General features: G+C 49.0%; 1 protein-coding gene across 4 annotated transcripts in view; it reads left to right on the plus strand.

Moving 5' to 3' along the window:
- Positions 1 to 77: 77 nt before the first annotated feature.
- LOC114071063 (sodium bicarbonate transporter-like protein 11) overlaps positions 78 to 24,247 on the plus strand; it is a 45,077-nt gene continuing 20,907 nt past the window's right edge. For 2 of the 4 annotated variants that reach the window (XM_027908725.1, XM_027908728.1), the window contains exons 1-2: positions 78 to 166; positions 17,384 to 17,434. In XM_027908725.1, coding sequence (XP_027764526.1) covers positions 130 to 166; positions 17,384 to 17,434 — 88 coding nt within the window. In that variant the 5' untranslated portion in view covers positions 78 to 129. Of the gene's footprint in view, positions 167 to 5,729; positions 5,882 to 7,084; positions 7,140 to 17,383; positions 17,435 to 24,247 lie in introns of those variants that run through there. The other 2 variants (XM_027908727.1, XM_027908726.1) reach the window with 2 other exon arrangements.

Genomic DNA, 24,247 nt, shown 5'->3' on the forward strand with positions numbered 1-24,247 from the left:
CCTCTCTCTTTTTTTTTTTTTTTTAATTAATTGATTTTTTTTTTTTTTAATCCTTTGGCGGGGAAAATAAATGAAGAAGAAGTAGAGCCCCCCCCCTGCGATGGCGCGGACGGGCTGAGCGGAGCGGCCATGGCAGCGCGGCAGGTGTTCCTCCTCCAGCCCTGCGGTGAGGGACAGGGGGACACGGGTGGGGGGGGGGACGGACACGCAGAGTGGCCGCCGGCTTGCGGGGTGTCCCCGTCCCCCGCCCCCTTTTCCCAGCTCCGCCTGTCGCATCGGGGTGGGACGCGGCGGGCAGGGTGGGCTTTGGAGGCCGTGGGGGTATCCTGCTGTCCCGGCTTCCCCTTCTCTTGGAATCGGGGGTGGGGGAAAAAAAAAACCCAAAACGTAGGGAATGGTCGCTTCGTGTCGTTGCTGAAGGGTTTTTTTTACTGGTGACACCCGCAAAACGGGCTCCTTGGGGTGCCAGGATGCGGAGGGACGGGAGGAGCTGGGGATGGAGGAGCGATGCTGGATGTCCTGGGGGTGCTTTATCCCCCCCTGCTTGGGCTTGTTTATACCCAAAAAGGGGTGGAGGGCTCGCTCGCTCGCGGATGCGGTTGCCTGACTGTGTCGGTGTAAAAGCCGCAGTAAAAAGGAGGGGGAAAAAAAAAAATAAAAGAAGAAAAAGTGAAACTTCGACGTCTCGGGCTGAACTCGCGTGAAGAGTTTTAGCGGCGGTGCGCGGTGGGGAAGACCTCGGCGATGAGTTTATTCGAAACGCGGTGGGAGGGGGTGGGTTTCAATGCGCTTGGAAACTCGCTTTCTGATTTATGATGAACTCTAAAAGTTCTTTTCCGCGGTGCCTTCCCCCCCCTCCCCTCCCCGCCCCAGCCTTGCCAAAGGAAGCGCTTCCTTCACCGGCATGGCCGCGGCAGCGCCGGGTGACACTCGGATCAGTGACGGGGACTCGGGGTCGCCGAGGAAAAGGGTTTTTGTTCTGGACCCGAAGTAACTGTAGGTGGCACAGCAGCTTTGCCGAGCGGGAGGCCGTCCCGGAACAGCTCCCGTGGATCTGTTCTCGGCGAGGATTGCGCCTTCGGGTCTTTTCCCTTCCCGGTTTAATGAGAAAAGTTTTGCTTTGGGTCTGACGTTCTTCCTGAAAGGTTTGCTTTGCCGCTTTCTCGTGTCTGTGGCCGTTGCTGTCACTCGAGTCCTGATGGTGCCAATGGCTGTCCAGCAGCCATATAAAATCATGGAATGGTTTGGGTTGGAAGGGACCCTAAAGACCGTCTCATTCCATCCCCCTGCCACGGGCTGGGACACCTTCCACCAGCCCAGGTTGCTCCAACCTGGCCTTGGACACTTCCAGGGATCCAGGGGCAGCCACAGCTTCTCTGTGCAGATATGCATGTGAACAATCTCCAGGGAATATGTAACTTCTTGCTTGAGTTGTTTCAGTATTTGGAGGACTTTCCTGTGGGTTTTCAGGAGGTGTGTGTCCCCCCTTGTCGCTCCTCTGCCAACTTACTGCCCCTCCAGTGCCGGAGCTGAAGCAACTCCTTGACCCAGGATCTCCCCCTTCTCACCTGGGCCGCTGTTGTTGGTTTTGTGGCTGCTTTTTTTTGGGAGGGAACAGCGATGTAACACTCCAGTCCAGACCTCAGTCACTGCCACCACCCCTGTGAGCCGCTGCTCCCCTGCTATGATCGGGATGCTTTGGCTAATCCAGCTCAGCCAGAGCCCTCCAGTTTGGCGACGTCTGTGGCTTTTGAGCAGTTGCCGCTCTGCGAGGGTGATGGACCACAGAGGGAGTTCCTCTCGGGCTCTCCTGGTGTTCCTTGGCACTTGGAATGCTCCAGCTTGTGTAAATAAATGCCCGCAGAAAGGCGAGTCGGGGTTTCGAGCGGAGCCCTCTCTTCGCTCGGAAGGTCTCCCTGTGTAAACCCCGTAGTGCCTCGACTTCTAGTAAAGCTGCAGCAAATCACTGAAGGCTGTAAACAGTTATTAAAACAAGATTTAGCTCTGTGTTGAGTCAGTGTGAAAACAAAGATGTCTTTGGGTTTAAAAGGAAAAGGATCCGCAATGAAAGTCGTCTGTGTTGGCCTAAAGAGGAGTGGGATAGTTCAACAGAAGGGAGCTGAGGTAAGAGGTCAGATTTGAGCTGAAAAGTTGGCATTTAATCCGTAATCATCAGACAGCCTGGTGCTGTTTGATTTGCTTGTTTGTTGTGTAGCGTGATGTTTCTTGCAGAAGGGAGCTGAGGTAAGGATTAGAGTCAAGGCTGAGTTTGAGTTGCCAACTTGGAATTCAATCCAGAGTTATCAGGCTTAACCTGGTGCTGTTTTATTTGCCTGTATAAGACAAACCTCAGATTTTGTCCTTGCAGAACTGTGGTGATGCTCTGCCTGAAGATAGGTACTAAATCACATTACCTGGGGGGAGAAAACTGTTTGTTTTGGTGGGTTTTTAGGAATTCTAATACCCGTGCTGTGGTTTGGGAGTCTCTGGGAAGCCACAGCGCTTGCTGCCCAAAACCTTTCTGTGGCTGTAGGTCCGGGTGGCACTCGAGTTGTCTCCTCCTAATGAGAAACCACTTCTGGAAAAGTCCTGTTTCCTTATGTAGGATTGCTCTGGGAGTAAACAGCACTCGGGACACTTTAATGACTCATCGTCATGAAACTGTCATCTACCCTGTAAATATGCAAATCCCTGCCAAGCGCCCCAGCAGACAGGCAGCCTGTGGTAAATCCTCCTTACCTTTACGGCCAGCACTGTGCTCTCGCCGGGTGGGGAGCCTGCTGTGAAGGATACAGTGTGGTTAAAAACTGGGAATGCCGAGGCAACTCCTCCCAGTCCATCCCGACTGGGGTCTGAGATCATGAAATCTGCCAAGCAAGCTCCTTCAGGAGTTGGTGCTGGGACCTGGTGATGCTGAAAAGCTCTTAGGTGTTTTTTTTGTGTGTGTGTGTGTTTTTTTTTTTTTCCTTTAATTTTACTGCAGTATAACTTTCTAAATATGATCTGGGCTAAGCTCCCCACAAAGCCTCTCTGCAGAGCACGGTGACATGCTGGCCCAGAGCAGAGCACTGCGGGCTCCTGCATCTGTCAGTGCTGGCTTTGATATCAAAGAGCTTTGCTGTCACTTATAACTCCGTGGGTTTTGCTATTCCCTCCTTTCTAAATTCAGCCCTGGCTCTGACTTGCAATTAAAACCAGCAGTGCTGAGGGCTTGAAGTCTTCCTCTGTTGCTGTAGGAAGGTCTGCAAGCTCTGCTGAACCAGTGGGAGCTGTGATTTGGGTAAGGAACAGAGGGAAGAGTCCAGTTTCAATCCTCAGAGATGCCCTGCTGAGAAACTGCAAAAAGATGGGGAGAAAAGAAGGAAAACCTGGCCAGTGGAGTGGGCAGCAACAATTTGTTTTTTTTTTTTTATGTTGGGTGAGAACTTTTCTTCCCCACACGTGCTTTTGGGTTCCCCAGGTTTGAAGGGCCTGATGCAAGTGGCAGCAGGAAGGCTCGTGGGGCTGTGGCTGCCCTGGGGGCATCCCGTGGTGAGATGGATTTGAGTGGTGTTAACGTGGGCTGTTGGTGGGGGGAGAACTCCCATTTGGAGCTGGTGGAGAGAAGATCTCAGCTGGCTGATGGATGGTTGAGATGGTTTAGAGCTGGGCAACCTCTGTCTGGGGGTGTGCAGTGAGGGTGGAGTGAGTTACCACTGGGGTGGAAATCAGGGGTGGAAATGAGGAGGATGGGGCTGAGGAGGAGGTGACCTTCCTCCCCTCGTGGTGGCACCCTGCTGCTTCTTGTCATTCCCCTGGGAAGAGACACCCGAGGGGACGCAGTGTCAGGCACCTGGTTGATTCTCCTTTTCCTCTCTCCCTCTGCCATCTCCTTCTCCAGGAGTTTAAACTGCCTCTTCACCCCCCTGCTCCGAGCCTAATTGCGTCCCCAGGGCTTAACACGCGTGTGTTTGTTTTATTCAACGTGTTGGCTGTTCCCACCGGAACAGCCTGATTTTTTTTTTCCCTTTTTTTTTTTTTTTTTTTTTTTTTTTTTTTTTTTTTTTTTTTTTTTTTTTTTTTTTTTTTTTGTGCACAACAAGCTCCTGCACAAGATATTCGTTGGAGAGAGAGAGGGGGGTGCGGGGGGGGGGAGGAACTGTAGTAATGCCAATACTCCTTGAATATTATAAACCTGGCTTATCAGCCCGACGCAGGGCTGGAATTTGTCTCTTCCTGTGCTGCATCTCTGCTTTCTGAGAGGGGCGTTTAAATACAGGCTGGAGACGCTGCTCTGCCAGTGAGCTCTGCTGGGCTGTGACAGCAGCAGCAGAGCTGCTCTGGAGGCTTTATTTTGTATTTTATTATCATTTTTTTTTTTAAGTTTTTTTGTTTGTTTCGCACTGATTCCTCCTCCAAAGAGGGAACTTGTCTGGGAGAAGGCTCTGAGGCTGCATGTCCCACCAGTACCCGGGGAAGGAGGCGAAGGGGGACGCGGTTTGCTTCGTACCTGGCTCTCCTCTCTTCTCCGTCCTGATGGAGCCGGCGCCTTTTTGCTACCCCCGGCTCACCTTCCTGCGCTCGCCCTACGGCCAGTTCGGGGACAGCGCTGGGGGCTCTTCCCAGGATCTGGCCCAGTGGCCACAGCGCTTGTCCCAGAGGTGGAGCAGGCCAGTGGACGGTGCGTGACCAGGGGTTGGGGACCGGACAAGGGGGGGGGTGGCACGAGGTGGCAGAGAAAACCCAGGGAGAGTTGAGGAGGCTTTGGAGATGGTGGGTCAAGAGGCAGGTGGGGCTCAGTGGATGGGCTGGTGTGGTTGTGTTGGTGCAGGCAGGACTCGGCAGGTGGGTTGGCGTGGCCATGTCAGTGCAGGCAGGACTCAGTGGGTGACTTGGCATGGCCGTGTCGTTGCACTCCCCTCTTGGACCTCTCCTGGTCCACCGGCTTTGTCACTTGTCAACTCCACCGAGCTCCGGTCCCTGCTACACCCAGGCTGGCCAGGGAGGGCTGATAAACAACCTCAGCACGAGGGGGAAAAAAAAGCAAGAATAGGAGAGGATCTGAGCCAGTCTTTTGTTTCATAAGCTCGTTCACTGGGTGAAATGAATCCGGCAGTGTTTGAAACCTGAAATACCTGCTGGAGGCTCATTTCACCTTCAGGGTTGGGATGCTGTCAGCTCTGTCCTTTAGACTGTTGTTGAAGGTATCAAGTGTGGGCACAGAGGAAGGTATTAAGTTTTTTCTAAAGCTGATTTGCCTCGTTACAAGGAATTACCTCAAAATAGCAGTTTGGTTCAATTTTTTCTGTAATGTAAAAAAATCTGTATGGGAAGACTTGGCGAATCCTGATGGTTTAGAAACTGAGCTCTGCTGTAAGTGCTGATCCTAAGGATGGGAGTCTTGACTTCCCAGAAAACTTTCTTGGGCGAGGGTATCAGGCTAAACGAGGTGAAGTCCTGAGCAAGCCTGATTTCTCTTTAAAGGTGTTTTTTTTTTTCCTCTGGAGCAGGGATTGGGAATGGAGACCTCCCAGGGTCTCTTCCACCCTCAACACTTCATGAGCCACTCTGTACTTCCTTTGCATCTTGTTGCCAGTCGGAATATGGTGTGTCTCACCTGGAAAAGCTCGTCAGGTGGCATGCAAAAAAATAAATAAATAATTAAAAAAAACCCCTATGGAGGAGACTGGATGAGCAGTCTCGGCAGGGAAAACGCGTGGGAGGTGTTTAAAAACATGCATTGCCTGTGGTTTCGTGCAGCGGAAACAAGTCCGTGGCAGGGACTGGAGATGGGGGGTATGGAGGCTCTGACTGATTCCCTCTGCTGGCAGTGATGCCCCTTCCCGAGCCGGGTCCTGCCTCTCCTTGCTTTGCTCCGGGAAGAAACGTTCGCTGCCTCCCGGTAAACATCTCTGGGAATCTTTTATTTTTTTGACTGAAGTCTCAACAGGAATTGTCAGAGTTACTGTAGGGGGGAGCGAGCCAGCCTTGTGCCAGCATTTGGATAATGCACCAATTTATTTCTGTCTTATTCTTTTAGGGTTCTGCCTTCTTCTAAGGCTGAATTGATGTGTCTTTGGGGAGTTTGGGGTTTTTTTTCCTTCTGGTTTTATTTATTTATTTATTTATTTATTTGGCCAGCATAGACCGTTCCTCTGAGTTTTAAATATTCAGCTGGGGGGGAGCCTTGGCTTATTGTGATGAAAATCTGGAATTGTAAGGAAAGTGAAGCAGTAGAATAGGCTGGAGCAGGGGGGGAGAGGATGTGGCATCTTCCCTCCAAACCTTTTTAGGTCCAGCGCTGGGCTGAGAGTTTTGGGATACAAGTCTCCTCGGGTGGTGAGGTGAGGTCTTTCAGCTTTATTTTCTGGGACTTGCTGTTGGAGCACGGACTCCACTGCCCCGTTTCTCGTTCCCATACGCAGGCTGCTCATTGAATTCACGCATTAACCCTTGCACTGCTGCCCGGATGAACCACCCGAGCCCGGCAGTCGGGCAGGCAGCTGTATCTTTAAGAAATTTGCTGTATCTACCTCTGAGCAGCAGGTTTTTTTTTTTCTCCCCATTCTCTCCGTGCATCTTCACATCCTCTGGGCTTTTCCCTGTACTCCTCTCTGTAAGGTACAGCATCTTCTCACTTCAGTTGAGCCTGGCTGCCGCGAAGCTGGGTTTGGTGGTGTTTTTTTTTTTTTTTTTTTAAAGGAGGAACAGGAGCTTTCTCCCTTATAGCATCCAGCAAAACTCCGCGGCTCCCGACCGCTGGGTCGCTTTAATTACCCTCCTTTTTTCCTCCTGCCTGGTAGAGGCGAAAGAGCTCCGAGAAGGCGGCCGGGAGGGGAGAAATCCCAGATCCCTGGTTTTGGGGGCATGTGCCGAGGGTGGCGTGCAGGTGTGTGTGGGATCAGCGGGATCGAGGAGCCCCAGCTGGGAGCTAACGGGTCGCGCTCTCACTCCACCCATCCGCCGCTCGCCAATTGGAAGTGAGGGGGAAAGATGCTCTGGATGGATTAACGCCGGAGCCGCAGAAAAAGCACGGACCGCCGCCTCGGCCACCTGAGCGAGCGGGGATTTGGGAACGAGTGTGGTGGATCCGGGTTTTGGGGCGGGGTGGGGAGGGGGTAAGCTGTCGGAGCAGCATCTCCGTTAAAGGAGTGGTGCAGGTAAGTTGTGGTCTTACCAAAACCTCCTCCAGCTGCTGGAGCGCTGCTCTGTTGCCGGGCGATGCGTTTGGACAGGAAATCTAAAAAAAAAAAAAAAAAACAGCCCTGCCGGCTCTTGAATTATTTAATTCGCCGAAGTAAGGCAGGGCTTGATGCGTTTTCAATGGGCTTTGCTGCTTGGTGATGGTATCTGTTGCCTGTGCTGGGTGTCTGCTGTGTTTAAGGGTGGGAGGATAGCTCCTGAACTCCATTTACATTCACCAGAGGGCTGGATTCCGGGGCTTGGAATTTAGTTTCGAGGTGAGCACAGGAGAGCTGCTTACCTGTTCTGCTTTTTCTCTCTTAATTAGTGCTGAAACATCCCTGCCTGTGGGGCTTTACGTGGTGATGCTTCACTTGGGCAAAAAACTGAGTGAAGACAAAATGCATGTGTGTGATGTCTCTGAAATGCTCACCAGCATCTCATCGCTGTTGCTGTAGCCATGGGAGCCACATAGCTGAACCATAAACAACGTCCTAATGACTGGCATTATCTTATGGGGTGCCAGTCTGCAATTATTTCATCACTGGGACTGGGGCATTTGTTGTTTTGGATCGATGACGGGCGGCAAAATGGGATGTGGTGCTGCCGCCTCTGCCCCCCCCACCTGTGTTCCCCTTGTCCCTGATGTTGTTTTGTGGCTGCTAAACGTGGAAAACTGCACGAGGTGATTTGTGTTATCCTGCTGGGAATTGCAGACCTTGGTTCTGAGGGGATGGTTGAGGCTGTGTTGCAGTTTGGGTCTCCTTTGGGCTGCTCTCGTTTTCCGTGGCAGGAGGAGGTTTTTGCTTTCTGTGTCTTGATTGGAACCACGACTGGAAATGTGTTTGTTGATCAGGTGGCCTGGGCTCAGTGCTCTGCTGCCACTTCCAGCGGAGATCTTGGGTTTGGCCTGACTTGTGGTTTTGTGGGGGTTAGAGCTGGTCCCCTGCTCCATTCAGATGCTTTTTGAGGGGAGAGGGTGGTGGGAAGGGGCACGAGAATAACTTTGCTGGAAGAGCTTGGCCCAGCCACTGCTGCATCTTTAGCAGCCCTTTTTATCTCTGTTGGTGATAACATAGGGAGGGGGAAAAAGAACTTTATAAAAATGCACTTTGTTCCAAAACATGACCCTGGCCCCCTGGGGTGGGGGGGAAGATGCTGTGGTTTGAAATGGGAGGTGCTGCAGCATCTCTTCTACTTGACCCCAAAGAAGGGCTTAGAGCTACTAGTTTACACCTCAGTGCTGCTTAATTTTTACAGTATTTACACAGTTGAAGCACTCCAGGGAACAGCTCCCTTCCTCTGAATAGCCCCGAGCAAGGGAAATGTTGACAGACTGTCTCTTAACCATTTCTGCCTGTTTTACACAGTGCCACTGCAGATAAGTGGCAGGTGGTGGCCTCTGGAAGACCTGCCTGTGCAAGGGAGGCATTTCAGCAGAGGAAAATACCCCAGGCACCTTTTGAAAGCCTTATTCAACCCCTGACCAAGATTTTTGGGCTGTTGCAGTGTCTGTATCCTTTTGGATTAAGAGCGATGAGGCTTCTGATAGGGCCCTGCAAGGGAAGGAGCTGTCAGTGAGAGTTAATGCTTTCTAAATTATTTAGATGTTTCAGGAAAAGTCTGCTGAGGAGCCTCAACTGGTCTGTTCTTGGGCCTTTGCCAGCTTGTGGGATCTCTGGAGGTATTGGCTTTCACTCCTCTCTGTTGCAGCACTGAGGCAAGAAATCCTTGAGAGTCTTAAATCACTTGTTTTACAGGGTCCAACAAAACAACCTTTAAAAAAAAAAAAAAGGGGGGGCGGAGAGAATAGCCCAGTAGTCTGCCAGCCAAACCCCAAAGTGTTGTTATTCCCTTGCTGCTCAGATTGTCCTGCTGGCCAAGAAATCGGCTGGATGGGGAATAGAGATCCTGTTAAAAGCAGCTTCGTGGCTCTGGATTTACAGGGTGGCTTCCTCTTGCAGCTCACCTCTGGGAGGCACCCTCGGATATTAATTGTTTGGGTGGGCTAAATTGCGATGAGTCAACCCGGGCAGCCAGCTGCTCCTGGAAAATCCAGTGTGGATGAGGGGGGTTTTGTGTGTGTGTGAGGGGGGGGTTGTGACTCTTTATTCCGTGGTTTTATCGCTCTGGGTGTTCTGGAGGGAGCTGGGGAAAGGGGGGGATCGTTCAGGGCTTGGAAAACAGGCATTTGTGATCCCCGAGCCTGTGTGTGGGTGTGTGTTTGCCTGGAGGAGGAGGAGGAGGAGGGAGCAGGCAGGAGGATGCTTCCTGCTTTATCCTCCCAGTATGTGATGCTTTATTTTCACAGGCAGCCACTGTGGGAAATGAGTTCTGGGGTTTCATCTGCCCGAGTGGCCGTGGCAGAACTTAAGACCTCCCTCTCATCATTTCCCTTCCTCGGGGGAACGGCCAGCTCCTTGCACACAATCTGTGGTTTGATCCTTTAGTGCCTGCTGAGCCTCAAAGCTATCAAGTTTTTTTTTTTTTCCTGCCTGGCTCAGGACTGGGGCGTTGGGGAGGTCACACTGCAGTGGGGGACACTGTTTAGGTACATCCACGGAGCAGAACTTCATATCCAGGTGACTTGTGCTCCTCAGGAATGACAAGAGGACTGGTGCTGTGTTCTCCAAAAATCAGCAATGGGACACTTCCACTTGTTTAAGAGGTCTGGATTATCAAAACTAGTCTTAAAAGTGTGTATTTTTGGGCAATGAAACCCTTGTGGGAAGCAAAAAAATTAGTGAAAATCCTTTAGGATTGAGTAGGGATGCAGGGGGAACAAGGGATACATCGGGGCAATGCTGTGACTAGAGGAGTGTGTTAAATGTAAATAAGTCTTTAAAACTGCCTTTAACAGGAACCTCTTCTCCTGTGAGGTTTGCTAGAGGACATGTTTATACATAAGGAAGGCAAAGCCTGTGTCCCTGCAGGTCTGAGTCTCTTGGATAAAGCACCAATTTGCCATCAGATTGTGCTGCTTAAAAACACCTTCCTCCTCTGTATCTGCTGAGCAACACTGTCTTCTGAAAGCTTACTGAGGTGAAGGGGTTTGGGGTAGATTTAAATCTTCCTGGGGCATGCCCATCTTCTGAGCCTCTTGGAAGCAATTCCGAGGTTGATTGATTTCTTGTAGGTATTTGCATGCAGACGATCTTTTAATGGACCCATTTAGGCAAAAGTCTCCAGTAAATATCCCTGTTTTATTGCCAGGCGCCTGCTGGTGCCCCATCCTGCTGCCTGTGGTAAATCTCCGGGCGGGCTGTCCATCCTTCCTTCAGGGGGTGTGTCTGTCAGAGCCTTGACAGCTTCAGGAGGAGGAGGAGGATGATGAGCTGAGGAGAGTGGGGGAGAGCAGCAGGTGTGGGCAGAGGGGAGCGTGTCCTTCCAGTGGGGAGACCAGCTGGGATGTGGCCTCGGGCTCTTAACGCGCTGACTGATGGGTTCCTGACTCTCTGCTCTTCTACTGGGGCCGTAAAAAACCTTCTTGGGGGGGATGGATGTGTGTCTGCGCTGGGAAAGGGGCAGCGAGGCTGTAACGCTGCCGGGAAAGCTGTCCCCGAGTTGATTTTTGACTCAGCCCTTTGAGGGGGGAAAAAAACTCCCTGGAACTCCCAGCGCTGATATTTCCCATTTAATGACTTACAAAAGGTCTTTTTACCCCCTCCTGAGTCTTCTTCTGTTCTGTTTCCCTTTGCCTTTACCGGTGTTTTCTGGGGAGAGGGCTATGTTTGGGCTTGCCACGGGTGGCATCACCCACTACTTACCAGGCATTTTCCTGCCCAGGTATTATCCCTTACTCATCTTACACTTCCTTGAGTTACAGCGATCAGTTTTGAAACCCTGATTTCTGGGGCTGCTTTTCTTTGGTTTTGGTGTTGTTTTGTTTTGCTTTTTCTTTTGGTCACACCTCTCCGGGTGTAGAGAAAAACAAGTCAGATCTCCAGCTCTCTTATCCTGTCCCTCGGTTGTGATTTGCCCAGAACAGCAGCACAGGGGCAGAATTCCCATCTCTGTGCCAGCATGAGCTCTGCTTTCACCAGTGTTCTCCAGCTGAAATAGCCAGGGCTTGTGGGGAGGAATCTGAAGGTGTAGCTAGAAATGAGAAGTGGCAACTTGAGGCAGAATTAATTTGCAGGGAATGTCTCCACCAAGAGACCACACTGCTTGGTTCTGCCCTGAAAACTGCCAGAATCCCGTGTTTTAAGAGCACAAGGGAGGCTCTGTGGGATGGGGGGGGGAAGAGAAAAACCTGTAATTTTGATATATTTGGAGCTGATCATCTTGTCAGTGTTATCAGATTTGCTGCTTGTCAAGCTCTTGCCCTGTTCTGCTGTGATACAGTTGTGTTATTAAAGGAGTTTGAGGCTTCCTCATCCTCCTCCAGTTGAGTCTTTGCTGCACACAGAGATTTTTAAGCTCAGTTGCAGGCTCCTGTCAGTCACTGCTCCACATAATTTAAAAAAAAAAAAAAAAAGTCCTCCTCCTCTCCTGCAGGTTTCCCCTGGGATATCATTTCTCCTGTGTGTGATTTGTCTCTGAAGTCTGTCTGTGTTTCTGCTGACTTGGAAAGGTGGAGGGGAGCAGCATCCTTTGGTTCTTGGGTATTTAAAGCACATAAATTTGGACTCTCCCTCCTGCCCCAAACTGCAGGAACCTGAGTGCAGCTCCCTGGTCCTGGGATGTTGATTCATGTTGGGGTGGAGAGAACAAAAGAATAAGAAGTGATCTCAGAGTTTAATCCTGAGCACCAGCTCTGGTGGAGCCTTGCACGGGGGAAGCTGCATCACTTCCCACTCATCAAAGCCTTGGATGAGACAGTTCATTTGTCCAGCCTGGAATTTGGCCTGGATCTGTTGGAGGGGATGCAAAAACTGCAGCACTGCCCATTGTGCAGTTGGGTGCCCAACTATCTGATGGACACTGAGTGACAAGCTCAGCTTGAAGTAGCCAAAACTTTGCTTCAGAGCTGAAGCCCTGCTTGTCTCCTGGGAAGTAGATTCCTTTCCAGTTATCCATCCAGTTTCAGTCTGTCACAGTGAGAACTGGGAATTCTTCCTGGGAGGGAATGGGGAAAGTCTCTAAAAGGCTTTTTCAGCCGAACAAGGGGTTTATTTTTTGTGGTGACTTCTGGCTTGGACACTGGGGTGTTTTGCTTTATCAGCTTTAAGGCAGGACATTGCACGTGCTGATGACTTTGAGGAATGTCCTGAGAGCTCCAGTAAAACAGTGTTGATGACGTGGAAATTGAATTTGTGGGGAAAGTGGTGGCTGCTCCATCCCTGGAAGTGTCCAAGGCCAGCTTGGATGGGGCTTGGAGCAACCTGGGCTAGTGGAAGGTGCCCCTTCCCATGGCAGGGAGTGGGACTGGATGGTCTTTAAGGTCACTTCTGATCCAAGTTCTATGAAATTGGGATATTGGAGCACACCCTGAGTAAGAGATGGTGAAGGTACCTGGTGTTTTCTGATCAGTACTTGTAGGGTAACCCCGTTCTCCAGATGTCCAGCCTGCCTGTGTTCAGAGACACCCCGAGAGCTGCCAGTATGAAAGGACCTGTAAATAAAAAAGTGCCTCTCCAGTAACTCTCTCAAAAATATCAAGCCACTAAAACTGGGAGAGATTTACTGTGGAGAGAAATCCTAAAAGCCAAAGGCTGTGGTGCTGCTTGTAGGGAAGGCTGTTGCAGAGATGTATTTTACTTCAATATAAGGCTTGTGCTGCAGAGGGCTGTTTACTTGGAAGATGCCAGCAGCAGAACACTGTAATTGAGTTACCCAAGTATCCAGAGAATGTGTTTTTATTCATAATCCAACTAATATTGCAAGGCTCAAGAGGAGTTATTACTAACTTTAAAACAAGGGAGTTAAAAGTGGGTTATTAGATGGGAGACACGGTGCCCACAGGAATTTAATAATGGAGGATGGCAGGGTTGGGGCTTTTTGTTGTTAAATGTAAATGTGAAAAATGATAAGAATGTCAGAAATCAGGAAATGGACCCACTTCTTGCCTGATGCTTCCCACGGTGGATCATCTGGGTTTATCCTAGACCTACGACTGAGCACCTTAAACAAACAGCAGACTGGACTGTGGTGCCAGTTAAAAAGGAAACTTCTCATGCAGGTCTGGTGGGAGGGGGTTGGAATGAGATGGTCTGGAGGGAGTTGGAATGAGATGGTCTTTTAGCTCCCTGCCAGCCCAGACCCTTCTGTGACTGTGAAACACCTCTGCCTTGGTGGCTCTTGGGGTCACTGCCGCAACTCAGAGGGGAGTTGCTTACTCAGGAAACCTTAAGCTGGATCCTTGAGTTCTGGAGAAACAAGCTTTGTTTTCTCTTCTGCAGCCCTTCACCTCGTCACTTCTACCTTTGAGTCCAGTGCTCAGAAAGCTCAGAAATGTTCCTTTTGAGGAAGAAACTGAGTAGTGACACTGTGCCTCTCCAATTTAGTCTCATTTAATAGACGTCCCTGCAGGGGAGTAAGGTGGGGTGGCAGTAGATACTTATTTGCTGGAGTAAATTAACTCTTAAAAAATGAAGAGCACTGCTTAAATCGTCAAAAGAGCTTAAAACTGTGCTCTTTGGCAGGTAGTGGAAGGTGGCATCTTGTTCTGCTTTTAGAGGGAGAGCAGGTGGAGAGTCTGGTTGTCCTCGTAGGTGTTGGGTGGGAGAGTCTGGAGAATGAGGACATGGTGAGAGATCCTGGGGGCACAGGAATGAGGGTGCTGTACATCTTAGTTCCCTGGGGTGATGCCTTCCAGCTTCATCTCTAGAAGCTTGACCTTGTTGAAATTGCTTTGCTTGGCTTGTTTTGTTTTGTGTTGTTTTTTTTTTTTTTTTTTTTTTTTAATTGTTGAACCTTTGAAAGCAAACCCAGGTGAAGGAACCAACACATGGGGTTTGGTGGATCTGAGGGTCGAGGTGTGAAGGAGGAAAGGGGGAACTCCTCAGCCTTTGCAGGCTGGAGGAAGATTTTTTTTTTTTTTTCTTCATGGAAACACTGCTGGAACTTCAGGCAGACCCTGGAGCATTATGGTGTTGATCCCTGATGAATCTGGAGACTTGTGCTCCTGCCCAGGCTTCCATCTGTTACTGGGGTGTTTTATAACTGCCCTGAGGTTGAACTCTCCTGGTTTCCAGAGGTGGGGAGAGGAAAGGCAGGTTGGTGTGTGGTCAGGTGGGGATGGACCTGATGGCTGGAGGAAAGGGGGTTACTCTGGTGAAGTCTGGGCAATATGGGGAGAAAGGGACTGATGGGAAAGGAGGAAAGAAGAGACTCATTGGACTCCCCCTGAGATCTGTCTCCTTCCTTCTGCTTGGTTCAAAACTTGGGGCTGTTCAGCCTGGAGAGAAGAGAAGGCTCTGGAGAGACTTTACTCTGAGATTTTAATGCTTAAAGGGGGCCTGGAAGAAAGATGGGGGCAGACTTTTTGTGGGGCTTGTTGTGGTAAGACAAGGCTGATGATTTTTTAAGTTAAAAGACAGTCAGTGTAGGTTATATGTAAGGAAATTTTCTACAGGGAGGGTGGTACTGACACAGGTTGCTCAGAGAGGTGGTGGATGCCCCATCCCTGGAAATATTCTGGGTCAGGTTGGACAGAGGAGTGAGCAGCCTGACAGAGTTGAACACGTCCCTGCCCATGGCAGGGGAGTTGGACTTGATAACCTTTAGAAATCCCTTCCAACCCAAATTATTCTGTGAAAAACTTGGGTGGGTGCTGCATATTCTCTCTGTTCTCAGGGAAGGAGCAGATGATGTAGCCCCCAATTTACCCCTTCCTACCTCCCACTGCTGCTGATCCCTTGACCTTTCAGCCAGTCCCATCCCTCCCTGCGTGTGTCTGGGCTTGTGTAAACACCCCCTCACCTTTTCCCTCCTGGGCACAGTTGCACACAGGTTCCTGCTCTTAATGTGCGTGGCCCCTTCCGTGGGGGGTTGGAACAGCTCTGCTTGAAGGCGCCAACGAGGCTGTTTTGGAAGTCTGAATTGGGTTGGTGCTGTGGGACAGCATTATGTTGGGAGAAGACAAATTGCCAGGGCTGGATTTCTGCCAGCACGCAGTAGGGTGAACGCCTGACTCTTTTTTTTTTTTTTGTTTCCCAAACGTGCCATTGCATCTTTAATTACAAGGTTAGGACCTCTGTTTTATGACTCATCTGAAAAAAAACCAGCACCTCCACCGTAATTGCCCGAGCGTGTTGCCTGGGGGCCTGTTGCTCATTACTAGTGACTCAGAGGGACCAGTGCCACCTCGTGAAATGGCACTGCCAGCCCCAGCACCCCAGCATTGCCCTTTTCATGCCCAGTCCGAGCAGCCACCGAAGTGAAGGTGGTTGTGGTGATTATCATTAGACACATCATCAACCTACAGGAATAGCTGTGTTCAGTTAAAGGAAAAGCCAAGTGTCTCGTTTTGCCCAGTGAGGGATGAACAGGTTGCTCCAGACTCCGTAAGAGGAGGGAGAAATGGATAAACCACCCCGGTGGGAATGTCGGTTCCTTGGGTAATCCATCTGTTTGTTCCCCCCCCCCCTTAATACGTAAATGCAATCATTACACAATAAGAGCCCCTTTAAAGAACTTTCCTTTGATCATCAGCATGCTAATCAGTCTGGATGGATCTTCTCCTTCCCTTCCAGGTGGAGGGAAACAATTGACTCGTGTGACGGGTGCCCCTTGGCCACAGTTCGGTGCCTTTGTTCCTCCGGCCCATTGTTCTGGGATGAACTTTGGAACATTGTGTCTCTCCCCTGGACCAGACACTTGAATTGCCCTCTGGTTTATGTGCTGGCTCTCTTTTTTCTTTTTTTTTTTTTTTTTTTTTTTAATGGTCATCAGGGTGTCCCTTCAGGAACCTGCAGTGCTGTCAGTGGTGACAAGTGTCAGGGCTGGAAGGTGCTGCCGTCAGTGGCGTGACTTGTATCCGCCCGGTGCACAAAGGCTCCCGGGGGGCCAGGAGGGATGATTATGATGATGATGATGCTTCCACTGGAAAAGGGAATAAAAAAGCCTGCTGCCTACCAGCCAAAAGCTATGGGGTAGAGAGAAAAAAGGGGCTTTGGGAAACAGCCTCGTACCTCGAGCAGGAAAGCAGGAAGCCTAATCTGCAGAACAATGAGGCAGGCAGAGCCTCTTTCCTTGTTGGCCCAAATTCCTCGCAGGCTTGCGTAGGTACTGTTTGATTAGCCTGATGAGGTGGGGAGAGACAGAGCGAGCCCATTCCTCTGTCTGATTGCGTTTTGGCTGGGAAGAAGCGGTGCAGAGAGGTTTTTTTTGTTTGAGAGTTTTGGGTGACTCTTGCTCAAGGCTTGGACTCCAGAGCTCCGTTCTCTGGCTGGAAAATGGGCCACGCACCTGTAGGGGAGAACCTGCTGCTTCTGCCCACGCGGGCTGAGCTGTGCCAGGCTGTCAGTCAGGCTGGGTTTGGGCACCAGGCTTTGATCGCACCTGCAGGCAGGTGCTCCTGTGCTGTTTTATCACCTGGAGATGTTCAGTACCAAAACCACGTTCCCTGTTGAACTGTGGGGATTCATTCCTGGTGCTCTTGTGTTTGTGGGTTTGCTCTCGGTCGGTGCCGTTTCCCGGTTTGGCTTCCTCGTGAGACCCTGTTGGTGCAGGTGGTGTCGCTGCAGGACCCCAGGGCCAAGGAAGGCTGAAGTGTTCTGGGGCTTCTCTCCAGTGCCAAGCACTGTTTTGGGGGTATCCTGTTGATTAGGAGCAGCAGAATAGGATGTGAAGTCCCATTCTCATCTAAAAACTGACTTTTGTTTCTTTCTAAATTATACTGGTTCATTTTATCTGAGCGTAAGGTACAACCTGGACTTTGTTGTGACTTGTATTTTTTGTAAAAACCTTTTAGATTATGACTTTTAGGTATGATTTATATTATTTGGGGGGGGTTTTGCCACATTTATTCAGGTTTGGTAGGTGCTGAGATGACCAGGCTTGTCCTGATACATAACCTTGCTCGTTTGTGGTCCCAGCACAGGATGTTTGAGACTTAATTATTTTCAGGTACTGCCTGTGGCTGTATCAGAAAGTTCTGGTAAATACTGAAGTCAATCAACTTAATTTATGAAAAGGTTCAAGTTGGGACATTCTGATGTCTGCAGTATTTTGGGAGTGCCTTTCTGCTGTAATCCAGGTTTACAGTGAGTTTAGCAGAAAACATCCGGAATTGTGATGATTCTTATGGTTCCTTTTTTCTGCTTTTTTTTTTTCCCAGAGTCCCCACCAGCAGCGATGTCAAGAAATGGATACTTCTTTGAAGAGAGTGGCAAGTATTATTTGACTATTTTTGGGGCCCAAATCCACCTTGTTGGAGGGAGAGCTGAGAGCTTGAACCAAAGGGGGTGCAGAATCCACTCGGCCTCGAGTGTGACGTGAAAACAGCCTGGTGTGGTGGTTGTGTAATCCTGTGCTGGGAGCAGACTCCGCGTTTTCAAACCCTGTAGATGTTTGAGATAGTCAAGCAGTAAATAATCATCTCCACGTTGTCATCAGTGACTATTCTGGGTGGCTCCTTGTTTTTTTTCAAGTCCTTTCGTGATGTTTTCCTGTAATACAGCCTGGCCAGGTGTATTTGCTCGTGTTTTGCTGGAGTGGAGATCATGTGTTTAGGTGTTGGATTCCTTGATGGTGGGGACATCCTGCCAAGGAGCATCAGGTGAATATTAGATGGCTCTGGCAGATGCATCTTTTAGTGCAAGAGGGTTTTTTTTTTGTTCTTTGAAGCAAGATTCGGTGGTGGAATTTCAAAACTTGTATCATCTGCCCCAACAAAGGTGTCTGAGATCTTGGAGGTACTGAATTAAGAAAGGGACAAAGTGTCCTGCAATCAGACTTGAAGGGCAGTGAAGCCCCAACTTCTGATTTTGGAGAATAATTTTGGTTGGAAGAGACCTTCCTGCCATGTGTTTCTCCCAAAATAGCATGTGTGGAGTATTAGGGAGAGATCTTCTTGAGAGTTCCGCTCCAGACCAGCCCCTTTTAGGATGCAGTCCCTCAGGGCCTGGAGCTTCTTGCTCTTGGAAGTGCTCGGAGTGTCCAGGACTTCCCAATGGCGAGAGGAAAAGACTGAAATTCTCCGGTTATTTAGGCCTGGAGATGCTTGGATCTGTCACAGGGCTTATCTTTCTTGTTCCAGGGGGCCAAACCTTAGGGTAGTATGTGGAAGGGGAAGCTGAATGTGTTCCAGGTGTCACCTGCAGAGGATCCAGCACTGCTGGTGGCAGCAGCTCCTTTGGCACTGGCTGACTTTTCTCCGAAAGCATTATATGGAGTCGATTTTTGGGAGTCAAAGGGTGAAATTGGAAAGCAAGTCCTCTCATATCTAGTTAGGAGATCTTTTCTGAGTTGCAGAAGGGCAGAAATTAATGCCTGACCTCAGGGAGGTTTTCTTGAGGGTATGAAGGGCAGATGGGTAGATCTGCTCCTTCCTTCCCACCTGGCTCAGTGCCCCTTGGGATGGGATTAGTGCTTTTTTGAGGACTGGGAATGTAAGGGGGGTGGGATCCAGGCTGGGACCTGGAGAGGTGACTAAGCCTCCAGCTTCTGGCTGAGAGCACTGTGAGGCCTTGGTGAGAAACACTGCTGGTTTTGGAGGTGTGGGACAAAGTGTGTGTGTCTTCTGCAGCCACCCAGTTCATCCCAATCCTTCCTGCCCCAGGGAACACAAGCAGAACTGTCTGTCCTGGAATTCTATGGAGCCCTACATGCCCTCCTTCCAGGACCTTGTCTTTCCTTCCTTGAACTCTCCAAATTAAAAACAATCCAAAAGGAGATCTCTGCACGTTTTTAGAGCACATCTGTAGTTGTGGCATCCCGTGTTTCAGCTCCTCTTTTGTGGGTTTGGTGCTGTGCTAGTTGGCATTTCTGCCCTTTTTTTTTCAGCTTCCTCCTTGGTTTTAAGGAGGCAGCACCTCAGAGCTGCCGGCGAGGGCTTCATGTAACTGTGTGTGATGCTTTCCTGTTAGATCCTTGTGTGGTTCAGGGCAAGGAGGGGGACGTTGCAAGTTCCTCCTCGCTCCACGCGCGGCACCGAGCGCCGCGTTATCGGCGATTGGAAATAGAGCGGATTGCTCGGTTGTTTCACGCTCAGATCTGCTGCTGCTGCTCTTTGTTCCTCATCACAAGCTGACCTTTTCCAAGGGTTGGGTGGCAGCTGAGGGATGAGTCACCTCGTGCTGCCTGATTTCACCGAGGGTTTGTGCTCCCGCTCGCAGCAGATGGGCAGCACATCTTGCAGGGTTGCCGGTGGGAATCAGAACTCCCACTGGGCAGGAGTTTGATGCGCTCAGATTCCCTGAGCCTCACCCAAAAAACTTCATCAGGGCCAGAGGAAACCACAGATAGAGAATTTACCTTTTCAGGCAGTTCCAAAACGAGCCATTTTGAAGTTTAGCCGCCCAATCCTTAAGCTGCCTCTTGGCACCACTTGTTGGGATCTTCCAGTTCACTGTGGACACCAAGAGCTGCTCTTGCACTGCCTTTAAAACATCTTCTTTTGATTCTTTTTTTCTGATGCTTCCCTCCTCCCCTTTCTCAGTAGAGGAACATCTTTTGATACTCTTGCTCTGTGCAGAGTGGAGCTTTTCCCCTTATCTCCTCCTGAGATCTTGCATATACATATGGTTTTCTGTATCCTTAGTAATTAGGATGTTTTTGTTTCTGAGCATATCTGAGGCTCTGTTCAGAGAGCCTGGGTCTGTCTTTTGCCAGAGGTAACTTTTTTTTTTTTTTAGGTCTTTATTCCTGTGTTCTCAAAGCAGCTGCAGTGATTTTAAAACTTTAACGCTGAGGCTTCAGTTTGAATTTAAAGTGTTGCAGTGAGGAGGATCTTGGCAGAGCTCTGTGAGAACCTCCTGGATATTTGCTGTTCATAAAAACTTCAGGTATTTATTAATAATTTGTAGCTCTGTTGATTACTCAGGACCTGAGGAAAAACCCAGCAGGATTTTCTAGTGAATCAATATATGAGCACTTGGGAAGTTCAGAGGGTTGTTGTGGTCCCAGCCACCCACCAACTTCTTTGATAAACTTCCCAAATTTTTAGCCAGTTAAGAAGTTTTCAAAGGAGCCCATGCCTTCAACCACAAGTTCCAGTTTCCAGCATACTCTGATTTTTTTTTTCTAAAAAAAGTGGAAAAACTTGCCACTTTTGTGGCTTCTAGTGCCTTGTAGAAGGTAAATTCTTGCAGTGTAACTGGAGGTGGGGATGGAAAGGCAGATTAGTTGCTCTGTAGGCAATATCAAGAGGAAAAATAAGGAAATAAACTTATTCCTGCCCCGTTGGAGGTTTCTGATGGAGAGAGGGATGGGAGCTGTTGGCCACGGTCTGTTTTCTGTGTACACTGTCAGTTTTTATAGCTGTCCTCTGTCACCTTGCTGATGAAAATCCCTGTTTTACTCATTTTTTTGGGAGTCTGTGGAACAAGCCTCTTGCACCAGCAAAGCTGGCAGGCCCTGGTGATAATTGGCGTCCCCCTCCCTGGTCCTTAAGTCACCTAAATCTTCCCTAAGGTTGTTTTGACAATTGAGTTTTGTTGTTTTGTGATTTTTTTTTTCCTCTTTCTGGCAAATTTGAGTGATGAGATGATTGTGGAGGGCCCAGTCCAAACCTGAGGATAACTGGAGTCCTGCTGAAATGCAGCTCAGGAATCCGAGCTCACAATAACTCCGATCAAGCCCCACGTGTGCTCTTGGCTGCCAAAATCCTGCCCCTTCCCTGGAGAGGTGGAGGAATATCCAGTGCCTGCTGCAGGTGTGGATTAGCTCCAAACTCACAGGTACTGCCTGCAGGTGATTTAAATTCAGCCAATACACGAGGAGGTTTTTAATTGAGCCGAGAACTTTGCCCGATAAGACCCCAACCCGGAGGTTTTTCCACTTCCTCTGGCAGAACCCAAAGGGAGGAGTGCTGGTATCGTGTTGGGGATCTCAGAAATTTGGAGCATTGTTTTAGAGCTGGCTTGACAGATCCTGCAGCATCTTTTTTTTTTTTTTTTCTTGTCTTCCAGAGCAAATCCCTCAGTGCTTGGTTTCTCCTTTGACTTATTAATTGGTTTTGCTGGCACAATAAATTGCAGTTGTGTTGAAGGGCCCCAAGGCCCCGCTCTGGCTTGGGATGTTTGGATATATTTTAGCTGCTTTGTTTTTGTTTTTTCAGTTTGCAGTTCAGCCTGGTATGTGTGCTGTGGGGGCTTTTTCCCTTTTTTTTTTTTTTTTTTTTTTTTTTTTTTTTTTTTTTTTTTTTTTTTTTTTTTTTTTTTTCTTGTTTTATATTTGACTTTATCTGTCTTGGAATTGTTTGCTTAGCTAGGAGATGAATCTCAGTGTCTTTGTGAAACGAATCCTTTTGCAATGGTATTCTTCCCTCCACGAGATGCCCGGTTTTCCAGCAGGAGATGCTGCAACCTGCGGGGAGAACAGGAAAGGGGGGTGGCTCCCAGGTCTCCTGCAGGTTTTTTAAATTCTCAGAACTCTCAGGAGGCCTGTAATAAAACGAACCCTCCCGATTTCAGAGGGTTCTGCTGCAGAACTGAAACTCCACGTGCTGCTGTGTTTTGTAAAAACAACAACAACAACAAAATAAAAACAACGCTCCACTGAATTACTTGGATTATTCACAACATTTCCTAGAAATCTGGCTGCAAAATACAATACTGGATTTAATTCAAAAGTGCCCGGGTGTTGTTTATTTAATATTTTTTTGTTTTTTATTGTAGCAGATCGGTTCTTTCAGTTCTGTTGTGAATTATCACTGAAGTGGCAGTGGAAACTTGATGTTTTCATCTGGCTCTTCATGACAAAAGGCTGATTCAAAGTAGGGTTGGGAGGTTTTGGTCAGCCAGGAGAGGAGGGATGTTGGAGGATACAGGTCTGGGCCTGGTGACTTCACCTTCTCTAAACTTTCTACCTCTGCTTTGGATTTCTCCAAGCCCTGTCCAGCCTGGCCTTGGACACTTGCAGGGATCCAGGGGCAGCCACAGCTTCTCTGGGAAACTTGATAAAGGAGCGTCTTCCAAGCCAAGCAGGACAAGCTCTGGGCCCTTCCCAATTAGTTGTCAGCAACAACAATGTCCGTGGACACCCCCAGATCCATTCCCCCCCCCTAGTTGTCTTCTCCTGGGCTGGCACCACCCGTGTCCATGTTTGCCCACGATGGGCAAATCTCCTCAGGCCAAAAGCAGTGAGCCCTGCCAGGGACTCTCTGAGCTGTGAACCGAAGGGAGAGCTTAAAAATTCCAGGGAGCATCCAGCTGTGTGCAGAACCCTGCTTTATTTAATCAGCAGGGCTTAAATTTTTAATTCAGAGGGAGACAGCTTTGCAGGATGGGAGTGGAGGAGCAGCCCTGGGAGGGAGTTTTTCTTGCCTATGAAATGGAGGGATTTGTTAGGAAGGGAAGGGATTATTTTCGTGATTCTTGTGATGTGAAATGATAGGTAAAGCCCTAACTTGAAACCTCGGCAGGAATGTGTAAAATTTAGGCAAATATTTACCTGGAAAATGCTGTTTGTCAGTACCATTGCTCTCACTTTATCTGAAAAAAAAAATGGAGAATTATTTGGGGAAGATGATGATGATGATTGTGCTGGAATCAGCATATGATGTGTTGCTTTATGAGTAGGATGCTGTTGAAACCATTTTTTTCTCTGGAATAACATTCTGATAACACCTAAAGTTGTTCCAAATCTCTCCTGAATCCTTCAATTGCTTTATCCAACCAGTATTAACTAACTCTAAGGTTACCTAACCTATGGAGGCAACAGGAATCTGTGTTTCTGTGCCAAGTGTAAAGGTCAGAATGGAAGTGGAGGCTCCCTCATTAATTGAGTTTCTTTTTGCACCCCAAAGTTGGGGATTTGGGTATTTTCCGAGTGATGCAGCAAATCTGGGAACCTGCAGCACTTGGGGAACAAACCACCACCACCACCCCCCTCCCCTCTGATGGCTTAGAGCTCAGGCTGATCACTTGAGCTCAGCTTGATTAAAACTTCATGCCTTGCTTGAGAATTAGTGCCTGTTGTTGGCCAGAGCAAGTTGAAAATCTTTAAATGGAAAAACTAGATGAGCTGATTTTTAGTCTTTTTTTTTTTTTTTTTTTTTTGAGCTTTTAATGCCACTGTCATGACTACTTTTTAGGTTGATACAGGGCTTAAATCTCGCTTGAGTTTAACATATTGCAGCTGAGCACTGGATTTTAGATTAATGCCCGTGTCCCTGTTGATGTTCCTTTACCTTGAAAAGTTATATATTGTTATTATTATTGATTTTTATTGTCCTTCTGTACTAGGCCTGTAAATTCTTCGGAGGAAATGGATGCAAAAAATAGTTCTTCCAAAACAATTTGCTGCCTTCTCTGCCTAAAAACTCACTTGAGAAACCTGAAATGGCTTTTAACACGACTGAGAGCGAGAGCTGAGAGCGTTGGATTGCCAATCACAGCTCAAAACCCCCTCTTTTAATGCAGCTTTTAAGCTTCCTGGCTTTTTGAAGAGGCTTTCTTGGGAGGGGGCAGCTGCCACTTGTGAAGAGGAAGAGATGCTATTTCGTGATTCCAGAAGATGGGGCTTGGATTTTCGGCTGAGGGAACGGGCACTGCTGTGAGAGCAGGTGCTGTAAATGAGAGGAGAGTTTTTTTCCAGACTTGGAAGGGGGCACTGCCTTGGAAGCTGAGGGTAAAAATCAGGTGTTTGCAGAAAAACCGCTTTGAGTCCGTGGCTCCTGCCTGTGGATGTCGATTAAAACACCGCCACGGGCTTTGTCACCTCTGGCACACAGTGAGAGGATGGGCAAGAAGAAGTCTCTTCACCTGGGGTTTGAGATGATGTTTTTAGTGATATTGCTGCTTTTCTCCCAGAAAATTGAGCCTGATTAAGATTTTTTTTTTTTTTGGGGGGGGGGGGAGGAGAAATCTGCAGCTCCCACGGAGCAATTAAGCTTGTCTAGGGAACGTTATCTGATGTGGCTGAAGCTGAGCTTCCTGCAGACTCCCACTCTGCTGCTTCTCATTACCCCAGGTTGCAGCTGCCAGGTGCCACTAGAGCTGCTGGGGGAGAGGTGATGCCACCTCTGCTGCAGCTCAAG

This window comes from Empidonax traillii, unplaced genomic scaffold (assembly GCF_003031625.1).
Source record: "Empidonax traillii isolate 1590-97213 ecotype Southwest subspecies unplaced genomic scaffold, ASM303162v1 scaffold1821:size59855, whole genome shotgun sequence".
Taxonomy (NCBI): Eukaryota; Metazoa; Chordata; class Aves; order Passeriformes; family Tyrannidae; genus Empidonax; species Empidonax traillii.